This window comes from Dermacentor silvarum, chromosome 6 (assembly GCF_013339745.2).
Source record: "Dermacentor silvarum isolate Dsil-2018 chromosome 6, BIME_Dsil_1.4, whole genome shotgun sequence".
Taxonomy (NCBI): domain Eukaryota; kingdom Metazoa; phylum Arthropoda; class Arachnida; order Ixodida; family Ixodidae; genus Dermacentor; species Dermacentor silvarum.
In genome coordinates this window covers 97,467,125-97,485,530 of record NC_051159.1, presented here as the reverse complement: position 1 = coordinate 97,485,530, position 18,406 = coordinate 97,467,125, and the positions used below count along the sequence as shown (strand labels likewise).

General features: G+C 48.2%; 1 protein-coding gene across 1 annotated transcript in view; it reads right to left on the bottom strand.

Moving 5' to 3' along the window:
* Positions 1-18,406, bottom strand: part of LOC119456795 (ATP-binding cassette sub-family A member 17-like) — a 59,381-nt gene that overhangs the window by 32,745 nt on the left and 8,230 nt on the right. The window contains exons 2-4 of the mRNA XM_049669077.1: positions 9,987-10,945; positions 8,902-9,206; positions 79-312 (exon numbers count right to left, since the gene is read on the bottom strand). Of these exons, the coding sequence (XP_049525034.1) occupies positions 79-312; positions 8,902-9,206; positions 9,987-10,945 (1,498 nt within the window). The remainder of the gene's footprint in view (positions 1-78; positions 313-8,901; positions 9,207-9,986; positions 10,946-18,406) is intronic.

Genomic DNA, 18,406 nt, shown 5'->3' with positions numbered 1-18,406 from the left:
TTTCGTAATCTAAGTTCATAAAAAATTTGAAATAAGGTTGTTGAATTCTAATTTACGTTCTCCACCGTAAGTGCGTACCTCCAGTTCTTTCCAATATCGCACGTGTATGTCGAATTTGCGGCCACGCATGCGGACGCGGTACCGAATCTGGTCCGGCAGGTTGTGCACGTCGCTGAGGTCCTCCTCGAAGACGACGCCCACTACGGAGCCGTAGGGATCGTTTCCGCTCTCCACGCGATCGTCAAGTTCGTCCGCCGTTGCCACCGCCTCGGCTGACGGGATGGACAGGTCCTCGCGAACCTTGCGTATCACCTGCGTCCGCGACGTGTGTGGACCTTGTGACTGTATACTGCACTGCACGTCACCTCCAAAATTAATTTTCTTTTAGTGATTCAAAATCACCCCATCATCTCTATACGCTCTTGGCACGGACTCCCGAACAACACTAAGCAATATTTAAATCCTTGCCCGTCATTTTCTCAAAACAATGCACTTGCAAACAACATACACATGTTATGAAATGAAACGCGTTACCACATCTTTCTGGTCCCTGCTTTGTGGAACGACCCGACATGGAAGACACCACGCCGTCTTTGCCAGAGAAGCATTAGCTTAAACCAAGGTTTAGCTGTTTCACAGCAAAGCAGATAAGAGTGGCGCAATACCTGAACTGCCGCGCATGCACACAAGCGTCCTCTAAAAACGTTTTAACCAGCGGCCCAGTATATAGAGAGGTGGCTTTCCGGAGTCCGTCCTCCCACTCGATTTCACGATAATCTGAGAGTTGAGTTGAAGGTGGCTGATGAGAGCCTCGCGAAACCGCAGAAATTTGCTGCGTGTCGCAAAAAAATGTAAAGAACCAGTTGTTTATTTTCGGCCATGGGCTGCTGGCCCTAAATTTTTTTATTTCCATATCTTTCTTTTTTGCGATAGAGTGTACAATTGGGGTCAAATGCTTAAGGACGACCGGCCCGAAGAAAACGTTGGATTTCTGAGAATCTGAGGTCGTAGCCAGTAAAACCGTGTAATTATAGGTTGTCCTTACGCACTGTAGTAAAGGATGGAAATCTGAATACCAAGCTGTGGGCCAAAGATTCGAAGATATTCAGCTATTTATCCGATTCCATAGCCTGTGACTATAGGTGCCATCATACAACGTGTTCCTCCGCACTCATACATCATCTACTAAGATAAATCTTTGAGGCCTCGTAACGTCCAGTATAACGCATTGTTACTCTGAAATAGAGTTCCGAGGGCTGTCATATCACTGCGCTGCGTACCGAATGAGTGCAGACCTTACCACGTTTGTCTGAGTTGGCGTCGAGTTTATTCACCACATATAAGCATATGTACGTAAGTGGTTTGGACGGGAGAAGCTGCATTACAGCGGCTTGACTTGCCCCACGTCCCCGGTTATCGATGACAGCAGGACAGTAATAGGAAATTATGCATGAGGGGAATGACAATATGCATGTTCTACATATGAAAAAGTGTTAAGAAAAAGAACGCCACTACGTATTTAACACAGTATGCTCAAGATGTAATCGAATGTGCGCGTAGACTCATTAGTAATGTTGAATTTGTTCAGTCTGCTCGACAAGCAGTAAGTGAACGTTTGAAAATCAGACTACGTGCGCGGCCGGCCAACATACTAGAGTTCTGAGCGTCGGTTGAAGTGCGAAGGAGGATTGTGTTCCAATTTTGTCACACTGCGCAAGTAACCACCATTTATCACTGTTTCTGATCTGAATGATAGTATTAGTTGGCATACATATAGGTGGTTTAATTTAATTACTATAATATTGACCAATAGTTGTGAAGTGTGTGCACTATAGGCAAATCTGCAACAGAACGCAGAGGCCTTTTTTGTAAGACAACTAGAATATGTATCGATTGTTTGGCTCCGTTACCCACAATTTATTAACCCAAGTTTTTGTTAGTCTCAATGCTGAAGAAAACAATAACGAATGTATAAAAGGTGCACTATTTCATAATATACCTAGATTTGCTACCCGCACACATTTGAGCGCTTGTTTTAATTATAACATCTTTATTTCAGTAGTACTGCAACCCAGAGGGCGATGATATTGCGTGAGAGGTGTTCCTGTACCGGGTGTATAGGAACACTAGACGTCGACAACAAACCGCAATTAATCATGGGTGACGCACCGTAAGGATACTCCTTGGGGGAAAGAAAAAAAAAACTAGGAGAGAGCATTGATGCAACACTATTGAAGCCAACGTACCGAAGCAACACGGGATCTGCACGTCAGAGCGCGCGGTAGGTTTTAGTGCTCCCGCTCTGCAGGCAGAGCTACAGCAGGACAGCCGAACAAGTGCGCATCGATTAGAAACTACCGGGAACCAAACAATGCACCGAGTCACCGAAGTAACGTGTTGGGCCAATACTGCGAGAAAAAATCGCAGTTTCACCGGAAAGGCGAAGCATCGATTGCGATAGCAAATTAGTAGACAGCTGTACGAAGTAAGGATAGTAGTTCACAAGGATGGCTTGGTGGGCTAGTTGGTAAAGCGTCTTAAAGGGGTTACAGCGCGCACAGACGGCGGCAGTCTGAAGTTATGTCATGTTGATTCTTCACCCTGTCCCCGTCTGTGTGCGCTGTAACCCCTATAAGGATGTAGCTTTATCGGCCGTATAAACTTGTACACATTTCCTTACTAGTTAAACTAACAAGCATGGCGTCACGGGCGCCCAAGCAAGCATCAACACATCTCACTCGATGAGAGAGAAGTGGTTTTTTATGAGGAAGGGAAAGGTTGGCGCTATCTTCGGCAGCCTCTTGAGGGAGCACGGCTCAGCGCCAGCGGGGAGTGGGGCGGGCGGAAGAAGATAGGAGAGTAGAGGGTGAAGAGGTGGCCATGGCGGGGGTGGAGCAAACCGCAGGGCCGAGGCTCCGTGGGGCCGGCTGGGGTGGAAGGCCTTGTCGACCGGTGACAGTTCAGTCTTGGGCAGTCAAGGGAGGGCCGCATTAATAAGTATGCTTTCATGCGCGCACAAGCAAACATGAACACATCTCACTCGATGACCACGCGCACTCACTGTCAAAACGCTGGAGTGAGGAAGTGCAGCAGAAGCGAATTGACCTTCGTGCTGCCATTTGCTTTAACGCAAACTAAGCGTCGGGAACAAAGCGCACACGAAGCTATCGGCACTCGGCGCACTCTGTCCCCATCACACATCGCTGTCAAGATATATGGCCCGCGCAGCCGCGCACGCCCGCGCCATACGCAACCGCCGCCGGAGTAGAACGCCCCCCCCCCCCCCTTCCCTCCCCTATACTCCCGGTGCCTTGCGCGCGGCGAAAGACGGAGCGCTTCCTTCCCGTTTTCCTCCCTTGCACGCGCAAGATTGAGCCACCATCGATGGCTCACTCTCGCACCATTTCACTCGCACATACAGCATAGGCGCGCGGCGACGATGTTATCGCCCGTGTACTTTATACGGAACATCACGTCGACGTCGCCAAGGACGGAAGAAATGCGCCTGGAGTTGCTATCTGTATATATTTGCGATCGCAATAAAAAGGCAAAAGGAATGGCTTCACGGAGAGTTTGCTTGGTAAGGCTATTTGCGTGGCGTAACGCTCTCTCGTAGTTTATTTCTTTCCCACATGGTTTTTTTTATTTCTTTCCTAAATGGTAACACTCTCTCGTAGTTCATTTCTTTCCTACAAAATTTATAGCGCCTGAAGGCGGCCGCAATGCTTATTATGGTGGTGGATAGTGTGAGCGCTGCCTGCAGACTGCGGGAACGGCGCGGGCGACAACAAACTCCCGGCTGTTTGCAGTTGTCATTCGCCTGAAATGGCGAGTTCTGAAAGCGCTACAGCCGTTTTTTTTAGGAGCGAAGCTCCTTATAGCGGCACCCGTTCCGTCCCCGTCGTCGTAGTAGTAGTGTGTAACCAGTCTGAGAAAAATGAGAAAAAAATTCCGAAGTTGTGTCCGTAGCGCGGAATCGAACCAGGGACCCCTCGCTTCCGAGCGCGCGGCGTTAGCCCACTACGCCACGAAGCGCACATGGACACACGCACCACGATGGCAATAAATACCCAACATTAACGAAAGGCCGCGTTTCTAGCGGGTTTCTAACGCGTTTGTGCTAGCGCGTTACGGCCCGTGTAAGAAGGTGGTGTAAGACGCTGTGGCCTCTCCGCCTTACCTTCAACGCGTTTCGAACGCGCTGCCCAAGGCGGTGGCAAGTCAAGTTCAAGTAGTAGTGGTTCATGTGGAAAGGGGAAATGTTGACGCTATCTTCTGCAGCCCCTGAGGGAGCACGGCTCAGCGCCAACGGGAAGGGGTAAGCGGGGGAGAAAGGAGGATAGGGTGGAGTCGCCATGGCTGGGCGAAGCAAAACCGGCAGGCTGTGGCGGCACGTATCAGGCCGGGATGGAAGGCCTTGGTGTGCCGCAGAGACTGCAGGGGGTGTTGTTCCGGACCTGTTAGGCCCGGGGTGGGATGGGAGGTCGCGAGGCCGTCCCGCTTGCAGAAATGATGTCTTAGAGGCGTGCGGAGAGCCCTGACGAGTCAAGGTACTCCACGACGCCTCGAAGTGCAGGAAGGTGGTGTCGGCCGGGGAAGAGGAGGTCTTCCTCCTTGCCAGTCAAGTTCAAGTCGAGGAGCGTTTATGAATACGGGGGGTATACTCTCTCAGCAGTCATGTGATGGCGTCGGCAAACGCGGTGCACGTTCCGGCATGTGTAAATGGCTGCGTAAGACGCTGTGGCCGCTCCCCCTTACTAGAGAGTACTGCACGTTTCTAACCCGTTTGTGCTAGCGTCCCCTTAAGCGGGAGATCCGATGATTCCCTCCGGAGCTTCGCCCACTCATCATCATTCACCCCGTGGATATGCTGTGATTTTTTTTGTCTTAGAAGGCCGTTAATGCGCTAATGCGTTGATGCGATCACATTTCATATGACAGAACTACACCGCGGACATAGTTTAGCTAGAGCACCCTGCAGCGTTTTCTGCATCAACGGAGCTGCACTGTCTGATTCACTGGACTTGCAATGTCGTATAGTTGTCCATGGTTTTTCTGCGATATCTGCGTATTTATACCATTTTGGGGGTGTGGGGCGGTGTGTGAATGGACTGGACATCTAGTACGCTGCACTTGGTTTTTTAAAAGGCGAGTAGCACGTTTGTGCCACGCGCTACCGTCATACCTCGTGCATAATTTTTACCTTGCTTTGTCATCGTAATGTCCTCTTAGCATACCGCGATGAAGGTGTGTACAATAAAGTGATTTTATATATGTGTTTGCACAATGCACGCAGTCGCAGGGATATGTCTAGCGCTTACGTGTTTACGTAGGTTGTGCGAGTTTACGTGTTGGAGACGAAGCAAGTATGAGCAACGTGGTCTGCATAAGGTCTATTGACACGGACAACCAACACATTCAGCAACCTAACCAATTAGTGAACCAGTGCAGTATGTACGAGATAAATGCATTACATTTTATCTCGCTTGTGCTGCCAGTTAGAGGCGCTTTTCTCTTTGTTCGATTCAATAGAGAACACACAATAATTTGCGTCCATGTATCGCTGATGGGGGAACCAGCTCCGTTACGAACTGAACATGCTTATCGCGTAGCTGAGTGTGAACATCGCACAATTATAACAGTTCAAGCACCTCACCATTGGGTGCGAAAAAAGAAAAAAAAAATGACCAACTAACGCGTGCGCCGTTCTGTTTCTGTGGATGCTAGTCATATGCTGCCTTCTCTTTTCGTGATCACGATTACTTGAATGCGGCTGATTCATGTGTATGAAAAACAGAGGACCCTACAACCATAAAGTTTCATGCATTCTTCTTATACTTGCCGTAACGAAACATTGGCTGCGCAAGTTGCGAATTCGACACGAGCACCCGATCGCTTTCTACGTATCTTGTATTCGTATCCAAAAAGCTGTTGTTGGTGTGGTTTGACCTTCCGCAGGCTTTCTGTCATGAAAGTGAACCAGTGTATATTCCAAATAACGACGCCGAACGGCCATAAACGGCACTGTTATCCAAAGCCCGCAACGTAGGAAGGCTGAACGCACACTACCGCGTAGGTTACGGCAGCAAATGAATACCCACCCGAGCAAACATACTGGAAACAAAAGCTTTTCTTGGTAAACCCACTACCGAATGCGGTTGTTCAGCAGCTGCGGAAAACTCGTGCGGCGAATCCACACAACACAAGCTTCTCGTGTCTGCATGTACGTCGCAGGGCTCTTCGATGAGCCGCGTACTCTTCCGCTGGTTGTTGGTGCTACCAACGACGCCACAGTGCCGCCGGACGAATAACTTTGGACATTCTGCTTCTCAGAATATGCCGAAAACAAACAACGTGGCATGTGCAGTAGGGAACGGTCTAAAAACACCCCAACACGTGAACACACACCGCAAGTGCAGCGATTACTCCCGTCTGCCGCGGTCCCCGCCGGATGGCTGAACTTCGCTTTGAGAGTAGCGGCGCGGCTGACACTCGCGCTAAGACGCTATAAAAAACGACAAAAAGAAAAGAAAAACGTGGGCAGCTTGCACTAGTGGTGCAAGGCTGGAGTAAATGGCGGCGCTGGTGATCGACCTAGCGTCTTCCAGGTTTTAGAAGGATTGGCTAAGTTTTCGTAGGAAATGCTTAGTGCTGCTAGGCACGGTATTTCGAATTGGCTCGCAGCCGACGCGCAGATTCTCGCTTGGCCGCGCGACGCTCTTCAAAATGAGCGGCTTCTTCGGGTATCCGGATCTTTGGTCGTCCAATGTCAAGGCTACGTGTACTCGCCACCGAGTCAACGAGAGTTCTGCCGCCGTCGCGGCGGCTCCGAGCTTTTTCTCCCCGGTAACCTCACGGCCAAGCTGCGCCTCCACACTTGCCGGGGCGTGGCTGGTCGAAACCTGCCAAGCCGCCGCCAGAGGCGCCTGCTGCAGCCACGGACACCGCGCGCGTTCTGCGCGAACGTGGGGAAACGGGGAAACACGAACGGCGGCGGCAGCAGCTCTGCGCGTTGACTTGTTGGTGCTGCTATTTCTCTCTCTCTCTCTCTCATTTCTCTGTCTCTCTCCCGAGCATAGCGCGCGCCGCGCGCATGCTCTCCTTCCTTCTCCTTAACGTCCCATGTCAAGGCAACATGTACACGGCACGGAGAAGAGGCGAAGCACACGCCGCTTCGCGAGGTGGTTGCTAGGCAACGCATGGTGACGTCATCATTCAGCGATGTTTTTTAGGGGCGAAGCTCCTTATGGCGTGGCCCGAGCGTCCCGTCGTAGGTAACCGCCTCCGGAGTAGCGGAGAGTGAGTGGAGAGGAAGAGCGCGCTCTGGCGTGTGAGGGGGCTCGCATCGCGGGAGCTCGGCGGAGCTCCCGCGTGTGTGGAGAGAGTGTAGGAGAGGGTAGGTGCAGTGCTTCGCCGCTCCTTCTCTCGCCGTTCGCTCTCTCTCCTCCCTGCGCCCCACTCTCCCGTTCGCTCGCTCGCACGTATATATAAATGGAGTGAACCGCCAGCGTCCGCGTAGCGAACGCGTGCTTGAACTGGCCGTAGAGGGCGGTACTTGTTCTATATAACGAATGCATATACGCTGAAAAATGCAAGATGGTACGATACTAGAGGGCGTTACTTGTAGTATGAAAAAATAAAAGGTCAGTTTTATGAAAACAGGAATGACGTCACACGTACGGAAGGAGAGAGACGATCGCGCGACGACGATCGCGTGTTCTTCGGCGGCGCCGTACGCCAGGGGGTGCTCTATAATACAATAAACGCGCCGTTTTGGCGCGCGCGCGTTCAGAGGGTCTGCGGAAGATGGACAAGGCTGCTGAGCGGCGTGCGCGCAGGGCGGCGGCGGCTCGCGCTCGAAGGGCCCCGACGTGCGGGCGCGCGAGGCAGAAGCGCGCCGCGAAGCTGCGCGGCGGCGCCGACAAGATCCCGGTGTACGAGAACGAGAGGCCGAAGCGGCGCGGCAGCGGCGCCAGGCCGCACGAGAAGATCTCGAAGCCGTCCGGCAACGAGAAGCGACGAGAAAGCGTGCCTATCGACGGGCGAACGAGGAGGTCAGAGTTCGAGAGGCGGCTGCAAAACGTGCCAAGAATGAACACGAAGGTGCCGACGCCCGGTTCAAGAGAGACTTTCTGGACGTTTCGTTCGGCCACAGTTGCGACGTGTGCGACCGGTTGTGGTTCTCGAACAATCTAACCAAGATATCGTCCATTAAGAACGACACCGCTCGAATAACCGCCATCACCTCGTTGCTGCGTGCCTTTCCCGACCACGACGCCACCATCGTCGGTGATGCTTCGCCCCACTCTTCATCATTCATCCCGTAGATATGCTGCCATTTTTTTTTTCGATCAACGAGCATGGTTTTAACGCGATATCATCGGCATCTGGCGGAAATAATAATGCCGAATCACATCTCGAACCACCCCGACCGGGCGGGCCCTTCGCGTGGCGCAAGCTGTTAGTGAACAAAAATTGAATTTATTAAAGTAAAATCTGTCAGAAAAATCGTAAGTACGACTTAACCACGACCTACAGACGTGATAGCGTCAGACTGTAATTTGAATATACGAGAAAAAAGCCTGATAAGCAGCCAGGGATCTTTGAATGCTATCGTGTTCTAATCTTAAAGGCGAAGCTTAAGCGTCCTCCAGACTCCTCCAATTCTGATGGTGTTTCGCTGTACTTTGGTTCTAGGAAACATGAGGGGAATGTTGAAAACCGAGCCGTTTCTAAATTTTGATCGGGCCCCATGTCGCAGAAAATACGGTGTCGGTGTCGGCGTCAACGGCGTCCAATAACGCTATCGCTTTCCACTCTTAAAGACGACGCTTAGGCGTACTCCAATATTTTACGGATAGCTTAAACAGCTCCGCTGTTAAAACTGGTCTATACACCCACCTTGGCGAGCAGTTCCACGTCCGGCGTGTAGAGTATCTTGGTGGCCGTGTGCTCCCAATGGTGGAGCGGCTGGGTCCGCCCGTAGAGTTTCAGTCCCATGGGGTCCCCGAAGCTCAGCTCCAGGTTGTCCTTCCCGATGCCGTACATGGCGATGACGGTGAACGCCACTTTGAGCAAGGTCCACACCACGTGACGCCGGATTTGCTTGATGTAGACGTCTTTCCAAAGGATGATGTACAACTGGCGTATAGAGCTGCCCATTTCTGGCACACGAATATACAGCGCACGGGACAAGAATGTCAACGCTGCGTGTGGGAGAAAAAAAAAGTAAACATTCCGATGCATTTGCCAAACTGCAACTTAGCTGCGCATATACTGTCATCAAGGCAGCGAGCAATTGGACAGTGTGAAATAGGAGTCAAAGACGTACATAGCATTGGGAACTGTCAGGGAACAATTTGACATAGTCGCGTTACCTTAATCTGGCTTACTGTTGGGGCAACTGGCGTGACCACTTCTATGGACCTTCGACTTCCGAGCTTCGTGTCAATGGACCATTGGTCTTGCGATATTCACTGCCACCACGTCCTTTGTGGTATGCATTGCCATGCTCCAGGCACAACACTCAGGTTCCTCAATAAAGAAAACACGATTGAACTGCAGTCACTGCCTTTAAAGCGTGATACAAACAGAAAATATCTGTATGCATCTACTTCTGCTAAATTACGGTGTAAAAGACCTGAAACAATATGAAAAAAAATAAAGAGCGACTGGCTAAGAAAGAATGTCACCTGCAACCTAGCGTTTACTTGCGCTTCATCACTTTAGTGACTTTGGTGTTGCATTGCGTTACGCCTGTCCCAGGTAATGACGTGTAAAGTAACGATCAAAATTATAGAAGCCTACGGAACACGCAGGGTTGGTCCTGGGGCCTGCAATGAACCTAGCGTTCGTCCTGAACCTAGGACCAGGATCCTAGTGCTATTTATAAATGGTGTGCATAACTACAATTGCTCAAAAAGACGGATACGCCGGCTAGTTGCTTTTGAAATTGATCTATCATGTCTACAATAACCTATTCTTACGTTGAGCAAACGACTCGTGCTCCTTAGAGTAGGAGGCTTTCACCGACGGGTTGGCGGCGTTGTTTTCGGCTTGCGGTTGCTTCTTTGGCCGTGACCTCTTCCACTTCTTGATTTTGTTGCGTATCTTCTTTAGGTGGCTATGACCTTTCTCTTTCTCAGCATCCGAATCGGCAGCTTTCTTCAAGTCGTGCTTCTTTGGCTTATCGGCGTGCTTCGGAGCCTTCGACGGTGCTGACGGTGGCGCCGACGGCGGCGGGACGGCAGAATACGCGTACGATTCGTGAGGAACCGACTCTAGCGAGAATGGCGCTGCTAGAAAAGCCTCGAGTTCATGGAATGTCTCCGGCCCTCCCAGTTGACTTAGAGCCCCGTTGGACGAAATAGAGATGCAGACTTGTGGAACTGTTTGCCTTGATTCTACTCGAAGCTCACCTGTAGCTGCAGGAGATGCTGTTAGCGCTAGTGCACGAGGTTCTGCGGACACCCGCTGATGTGGGAACTCTTCTGTTGATGGCTGGAAAGGAGCAGTGGAAGCGCCGTCCACCGGGAAGGTTTCTGCCGATGGCCAGGGGGCAGAAAGCTTAGCGCGCTTTCTCCAAGCACGATCGCGTGACCTCGCTAATTTAGAGGTGCGCTTTTGCTTCGACAGCGAGCTTGCAGACGGCTTTTGTGCAGTGACAGGCTCATGATGTTTTGTGTGGTCCCTCTCTGGACGACGTTCCGGAAACAAAGACGCCTCGAGCTCACAAGAGATGGATGCAACTTCGGTTAGAAGCTGCCCGGAGTCGGCGTCCAAGCGTATTTCACCTTGTGCTGCATCTTGATAGGTGGTGGTACAGTTTAAGAAGAGACGTTCGAAATGATCGGGAGACAAACCGAGGTCCGGGCCGTTCGGCTCTTGGGCGTCTCGGCTCCCGGGTTGGCGGGCTTCACGAAGGTTGTCCACCTTACACGCTGCGCTTTAACCTTCGTGTACCTCTGTCTCCGATGCAACTGCCGTCCTTGTTCAGTGGCAGTCTGCTCCTCGCACTAGCATCGCTCGAGGCGTAGACAGCTTGAAGCGAATAGGATCCAGGCGGACCGCACCACTAGTCTCCTCAATCCCGGGTCTCAAAGTGAGCACTTGCTCGGCGACAAACGCTCGTGGCCTTGTCTTCGGGCTAGAAATTTCCAGCTGGGCATCTGGGATCTCCGCCAAAGTCCTCAGCACTTCCGACACTTCAAGCTCTCAGAGGTGGCGAGGAATCGACCTATGCTGTTGATCGAACGACGGTGGCTATGCCTCTGCCGTTCTAGTTCCACGAGCTCGTGTTCGATCGGGTCTGCAGGCACTGCCACGAGGGCCTTCGCGCTCACCCTTCAATTGTTGATGATGATGATGATATCCTCAACACATGGCTCGTACCCACTCCGGGGGATTGGCCAAGAATTGGGCTGCTGAACTTTTCGATACGTTTTATGAAACTATACAGTTACTGTGCAATTTAGTAATCAGAACAGACAGATTAATTTTCCTAAACTGCACAATTTATAATATTAATGCCATGCATTAAAACTGAAATATCTCTCAGAGAATTGTAAAAGTATGGATTTAGAATTTTAGTTGTTTTGTTGACTGAATGAAACGAAAAACGGCATCAAATACGTCCCTGTGGCTAAAGCGAAATACCGAGGCACCGAAAGTGAGTACTGTTTCTGATGTTAAATTTACACCTAATTTAGCAAGCGGAATTTCAAGAAGTATTTTTCTTTGTAATTTTCACCGACGACATATCAAGAAATAGTGTTCTACGGTTTCTATTTCTAGACAGAATTGACACAGCGCGATATCGCCAGACCAGCCCTGGGTAAATATAAGTTTATTGGTGGGACACGGCAGCGTAACTTTGTAATTATTACTTCCGATTGTCTTGATGGACACCAATGTATCTGCCACGGAAATTTTAGGTGCTGAAATTCAGTCCAAGATGTTATTGTTTCAATGATATCTCTACGAATTGAAAATTTCCAATATCTGATCGCTGGTATTGGGAAACGCCACTTCTTCTTCTTCTTCGTTTTCTTCTTCGTCTTCTAAGACTTATCTCTAAATCTCATTCCAAGTTTATGATTTGCCGACCACACCTCTATCTATCCTCTCACGCCAACGCAGTAGCCGAAGTAGTCTACATACATGGGGCTATATAGGTATGTGCTCGGGGTCGTGATGCCGTCGTGGTCATTGCATCGTCGTCATTCCAGCTTTGTCATCCGACTGTCGTCATACCGTCATCATATCACGCCATCGACGTCACAAAGTCGTCGTCATGCCTCCGCCGTCATCACACGGTCGCTTTATCATTGTCACGACTTCAGTGACGTCATCACATTGTCGTCGTGTCGTCGTCACACCGCCTTCATCGTTCCGTCGAGACTGTTTTCTTCGTCATTGTATTGTTATCTGTAGTCATCCAATCTTGATTATGCCGCCCTTGGCATTATCTTGACTCAACCGTCAGGCCGTCGTCGTATAATGCCGTCATGGCGGTGCCATCAACGTCACTCCAGCTTCTTTACCCGACTCTCGTCACACCGTCTATGTCACGCCATCATGGTCTGCATGATTCGTGATGCAGTGATCGTCGCACCTTCTCACCCTACACTCGTCGCCATTCCATTGTCCTCAGATCAGTTTCGTGTCATTGCCAGTCGCTGCATCGTCGTCATATACAGTCGCTGTCATGCATGCGTTGTCATACCGTCATCGGGATGCCTTCGCAGTCGTTCTATTGCTATCATTGCGACTTCGGCATCCGAATTTCGTCATGATGTCATCGCCATACTATTTGTTTTCGTGCCATCGTCCTTACGCGGTCATTTCGCCTTGGTCATCACTTCAGTATTCTCATCCCATGGTATTCGTGCCGTCGCTCTTACACCACCTTGGTCGTCGATTCATCGATATCATTTCTTATTCGTCATTCCATCTTTATAGCGTCGGCATCGTCGTCACGCATCCATGCTCATGGGTGACCTTGGCAAGCGAGTGCGATAACAAAGTGGGGCGGTATCGGAGTATGCGGCATATAGCCGAAGCAACGAAATTCTCAGAATTGCCACTACACGTGTTAAATAAACTTGACTTCAGGAACATATGGTCTGTCGCTACCTTGCTCGACTGCTATTCGCATTACAGTCGACAGCCATCCTTAAACGAGTTCTGCCGTAATTTTTTTTTTCGAACCACTTTCCCCTGTTTGCGCCGCGGGGCAAGTTAGTCTATAGCGCAAACTGGGTTGGTGATGCTTGATGCTACTGTCTGTAAGTTTGCGACGCAGTATGCGTAGACGCATTAGTCTATAGTGTTAACTGGCTTGATGATGCTTGACGCCACTGTCCTGGTAGATTGTCGGCCCAGTATGCATAGACGAAGTTTACGCTCTCAATCGCTATTATCAGCTTTGTCATGCAACATCTGCGATTTACCGCGACAGCTAAAACGCCAGGCTTTTTTGCTTTCATAAATCCTTGTGACTCCTGAAAGAGAAAACACGAACCATATACATTTTTATGATGTTTTCATGCTTACGTACATTATTTCACCGCCGTACAGTATGTTTACTCTATAATATTTATTTCTATTGATAATAACTAAGTTTGGCTGGTAAATCACCAACAGGATAACTTGCGCCAACACATGGCATTGCTTCACGAGGATTCTTACTTTCCTACCTTTTACTTTGTTTAAATATTACAGCTGTGGTCAAAGTTACTGGGCATGTTCAAATATTGCGTTCAAATATTACCTTAAATATGGCGTTTAGTGAATCTTTAAGTATAAACATACAAAAGGAGCTTCTTTCTGGTGACGTTCAGGACTGATTTACTAACAAAATTAGGTCATAGAGACCACCATTCTGTCGAGAAACGCTTGAGAATTGCGAAAGGTAAGCCCACAAAATCAAAGATTGAACAAATGCAGCTGCAAAGCAATATTTTTCTTTATTCTTTAGATCTCTGGAGCTGGCGGCACGCTATGCACATTACCGCAAGATTCTTTTCTTTTTTATAGGTACTGACGATACTTGTTGAGGTATTCAAAATAAAGAAAAAAAAAAGAAAACAACGCGAGAACGAGTAAGGTTATGCGAGTTTTTTGAGTGGTTGTTCAATCCACAGCATATTTAGAGCAACCTTCTCTTCTTTGCACGTATTTTCTGCACACAGAAGTAGTTTACCTACGGTGGGGCGTCCGTTTAGCTGTCAATGAGAACAGATTCCGAAAGACAACTCGAAAATAAATGACACATCTTAAACATCTATGACTGAAAGTTTAGATGATATTTTTTTTACCTGGTTTGAATACAAATGTCCAGATTATGCGCTGGTTGTGTAGCTGAATTTTCTGGCCTGATCTGACCGCAGCCGAAAAGAATATTAAAATCACAGCGATACCTCCGGTAAGTTGCGTCGTTTCACACACACACAAAAAAAGAGTTACGACACACACAGCCCTAATCGCTTTACATGACGTGCTCGGGAGAAAGCGTGCATTTCCATCGCCACATTTTTCAAGCATCCCCCTCCCTTGCCTATTATTACCTCTGCGGCACGGCTTTTGAGGGGTGTTTATTTCTTAGTGGAAAGCAAGCTTCACCTTGCGATCCCCTCGTCGTGTGGGGCTCTTAAAGCAAGAAACAGAGCGCCGAGGAATCCAGTTGGCAATGCACAGAGAATCCGCTGAAAGGCGTGAGAAGTCAAGGAACGAGCAAAAGCAAGAAACGATGGTTTCGAGCTAGCAGCGTCTTCACGTTAGCAACTAAAGGAAAATCCTCCAACTGCGGGCTTTTATGCTTAAAGCCGTTGGCACCGGGCGCGGCTAGGCCCACTTCTGGAGAGAGCTCGTGCTCACGTTGAAGTTCCTTCGTGTCGTGTAGTTCTTATTTTTATTTTTACTTTGTGTTTTTTCGTATTACACGAAAAGCTTCTCCCTATTGTGCCTTTAGAGAGAGAGAGAGAGATGGTGGTTGTGAAGAGGAAGAGGCGCTATTGGGCTGGTTGCGTTCTTGCGGAACTCTTTCCTTTTGGCGCTTCTTTCTCAAATTCGAACAAGGGTGGACGAGCGTGTTTTAGCACGCCGAACGAGGCACGGATGATTTTTTTTTTGCGCGAGACGTTATTCGATTCGACCCGCGTTCACACATACGTGCGAAGCAGGTGTAGTAGCGGCTACAATGTTCTAAAGAAGAATCTGCTTTGTCTCAAGAAAATGCGGCAAAGGCGACGAGTACACAAACGAAGCTTGACAGAAGGGAGCGCTCCAAGCAAATCAAGAATACAGGCACGTTGCCCGCTTCTCCCGCAAGGCTGTCGCAGTAGAGCCGACAGTCTGCCGATAGTGGGAAAGACAATATAAGACCGCGTCCTTTTTCTAAAAGCACTTACGTGAACAGGGAGGACGCGGCAGCGTGCGTATTGGTGTGCATGGAGATTCTTGTCTTTTTGCTCCGAGGACTTCTTTCTCTTTGTTCTTCTCTTTGGGAAAGGTGCGCTCGCTGATTCAGGCTCTACGTTTTCAGCACGCTTCTTTCGTCCTGATGAATCCGGTGCTAGAGAAATTGCAGATTTTTTTTAGGTCTGTACGCATAGCGCGTTCTGTCATGCCTTATAGTATAGACTGCCTTTGTACTGTATATTACCTGTCGAATGACACGACGCGAGAGCTAAATGTGGCAAATTTAACTTCCTTCTGCTAGACCACCAGAAAAACAAAAACAAAAAAAACCTCTGAAACCAATAGAAGTTCACAGATTGCATGACAGGAGTGGCACGAGTAGACTTCAGTGAGGTGTCGGAAGTATTGCTCCCAGCAATACGGACATTCTGGAGGTCGTGTTGTACTCCTTTAGTTATTTTTGGTGCGTGATGGGGGCGGGCTAGAACGTATGCTGGGCAACATTTAAATAGTCGATCGAAGCGTATGCATAACTGCTTATTTCCAGAAGTGGCGTCCGCAGATTTAGCGGTGTCTCCCGAAATTGATTATCGAAATATGCTTCACATGCCGCGGCGCATCTTTGCACAATATTTACGAGGCAATAAAGGCTCTACGTGAGTAATAACAAACAAAATACTGTAAATTAATTGATTTATGGTTTTAATGTTTAAAACCAAAGCTGGATATGCGAGAGAGGCCGTAGTGGTGATCATACCCAGGAATAATGAACATTGCCCCCGTGGTCATCAGTCCAAGTTCACCGCAATACATAAGCGTTAATGAACGATCAGTCTTTTTAAAATGATGTTTCAAAAGTCCACCTAAACTTCGACAACTTTTAGTTAGCAACGACGAGAGGGTACAGCCTTCTAATAACATGCGTATTTACGGCACTCAGTTCTCGTAACTTTCTGGCTGCGATGTAGCAGTTTTAATCCTGACCAAAATTCTGCTAAAACGCAACAATAGCGTTACGAATAAGCGCCGTGAATACGCATGTTATAAAAGGGGGCATACCCTATCGACGTTGCTAAGTGAAAGTTGTTGAAATACAGGCGGCCTTCTCAAATATATTTTTTTTTGAAAATGCTGCCATTGAGTTATTTTGGGGCACTGCGGTGAAGTTCGACAAATAGCCGAAGTGGCAATGTCCAAAATTCAGGAGTATGAGTGCTCAGCGCTCAATTTGTTACTGCTTTCATACGAAAGTAGATGTCAACAAAGCATTGACGAGTTAAATCATAAATAAAAGCCTCCTGTATTATTTTGTTTCATTGCCTCCTGTCTGCCTTTAACACTGGGCGAGAGAGTTGTTTCTTTTCTTTTGTCTTCGTTTTTTTTTCTGGTTGCTGCACAAATAAAAAAAAATCATGTTTATTCAAAGAGTAAGAGTACAGAGGAAGTATTGTATAAAACATCTCGCAAGATGTATAAACAACATCGCAAGATGTTGAAAAACAACTCAAGATTAGCCTGATTGACTTACTTTTCACACTTCAGTATAGGTGGATTAGTCTAAGCGTACAATTATTTTATATGAATCTGGGACTTCGATACACGCGCGATCACACACGCACACGTACGTCAGGGCGCAATGGAAGCTGCCCCCACCGATCTGTAGCAGCCACAGCTTGATGTACAATCATGATAGAATTTCAATGCTCAGTCAAGGCAATATCGAAGCCGAGTGCTCCGGAAGTGCAGGAAATTCAGCCCCACTATTACGTCAGACGGAAACGACCCTTTACGAAGTGCGAGACAAAGCGCAGAACATGAACATCTGCATAGAGCATTTAAAAAACCGCTTTACAAAAGCCTCGCTTCACATAGTTGGAAATATGTGCTTTAGATCTGCATAATATTACTTTCATAAATTATACAAAATGCATAAGGTACATCGAAAGATAGCACATTAATGAGGGGATTCGGTTAAGAGTTGTTGACGTCGCCCATGGCTGCTTTTCTTTTTTTCTTTATATTATAGCCCGCTAGCACCGCGCCAGAAAGAGTGTAAAAAAAGAAATATATGTCAGAAAGAGAGTGACTGGGGTTATTTTGAAACAGATAAGAAAAAGAAATCCCTCAGTCCAAGTTTTCACAATTTCCTCGCGCAAGACGCCGGAGAAAATTGCAAAGATTTTCTTCTCGTTACAGCAAGCCTCGGTTAAAGAAAGAAAGCAAATTAAGTTACGAGACGGTGGCCGTACTTAGTAAGAACAATAAAAGCGTTCAGGTGTGACGTTTGCTACTTTAGATGCGTAAGCGCTTGGTAAATAAGCGTGCTAAGGGAAGTGTCACAAAAAGAGAATCAGCAGACCAAAAGAAAAAAAGAGGTCTGTGGCGCTAACGTGCAGAGGCAGGCACGGTACGTATACTCGAATGTTTGTCAGAGTTTGCCCAAATGCTACACCTTCGATATCATGATGATGTTATTGCAAACATAGGATAGAAGATTCTTTTATGGCAATTTCAGTGCCAATGCTTGAGTTGTCTTTACAGTTGACTTGTTAAAGCCTGGAGGTGCTGGTATATTACCACTCTCTTCTATATCAATGTAATCGACGTCTAGGACGCGAACTATGCAGGGTAAAGGATTGATAGGCACAGAAAAGAGCGTCCGCTCGCAACTATAGTTCATTCGAAGCAGACGGGTTCAATTTGATACGAAGGAGCCAGGGTGCGCAGATACATTCACGCACAGCGATAAGACATCGAATATGAAATTGCAACTGCAATTGTAAGTGGGCACTCTTTTCCGTGCCTCTAAAATTTTTCGTTTCACAGTTCAAGTCCTAAACATCGATAAAAGCGCGAACCAACTATCCGAGCAACAAGTAATGATAGTAATCTGATAACTAAGACATAAGTTGCTTTTACGTATGCGGAGAAGCGAAGTACATAGAAAAAATTGCCCTTGTTCTCGAATCCTTCGATTTTCATAGCG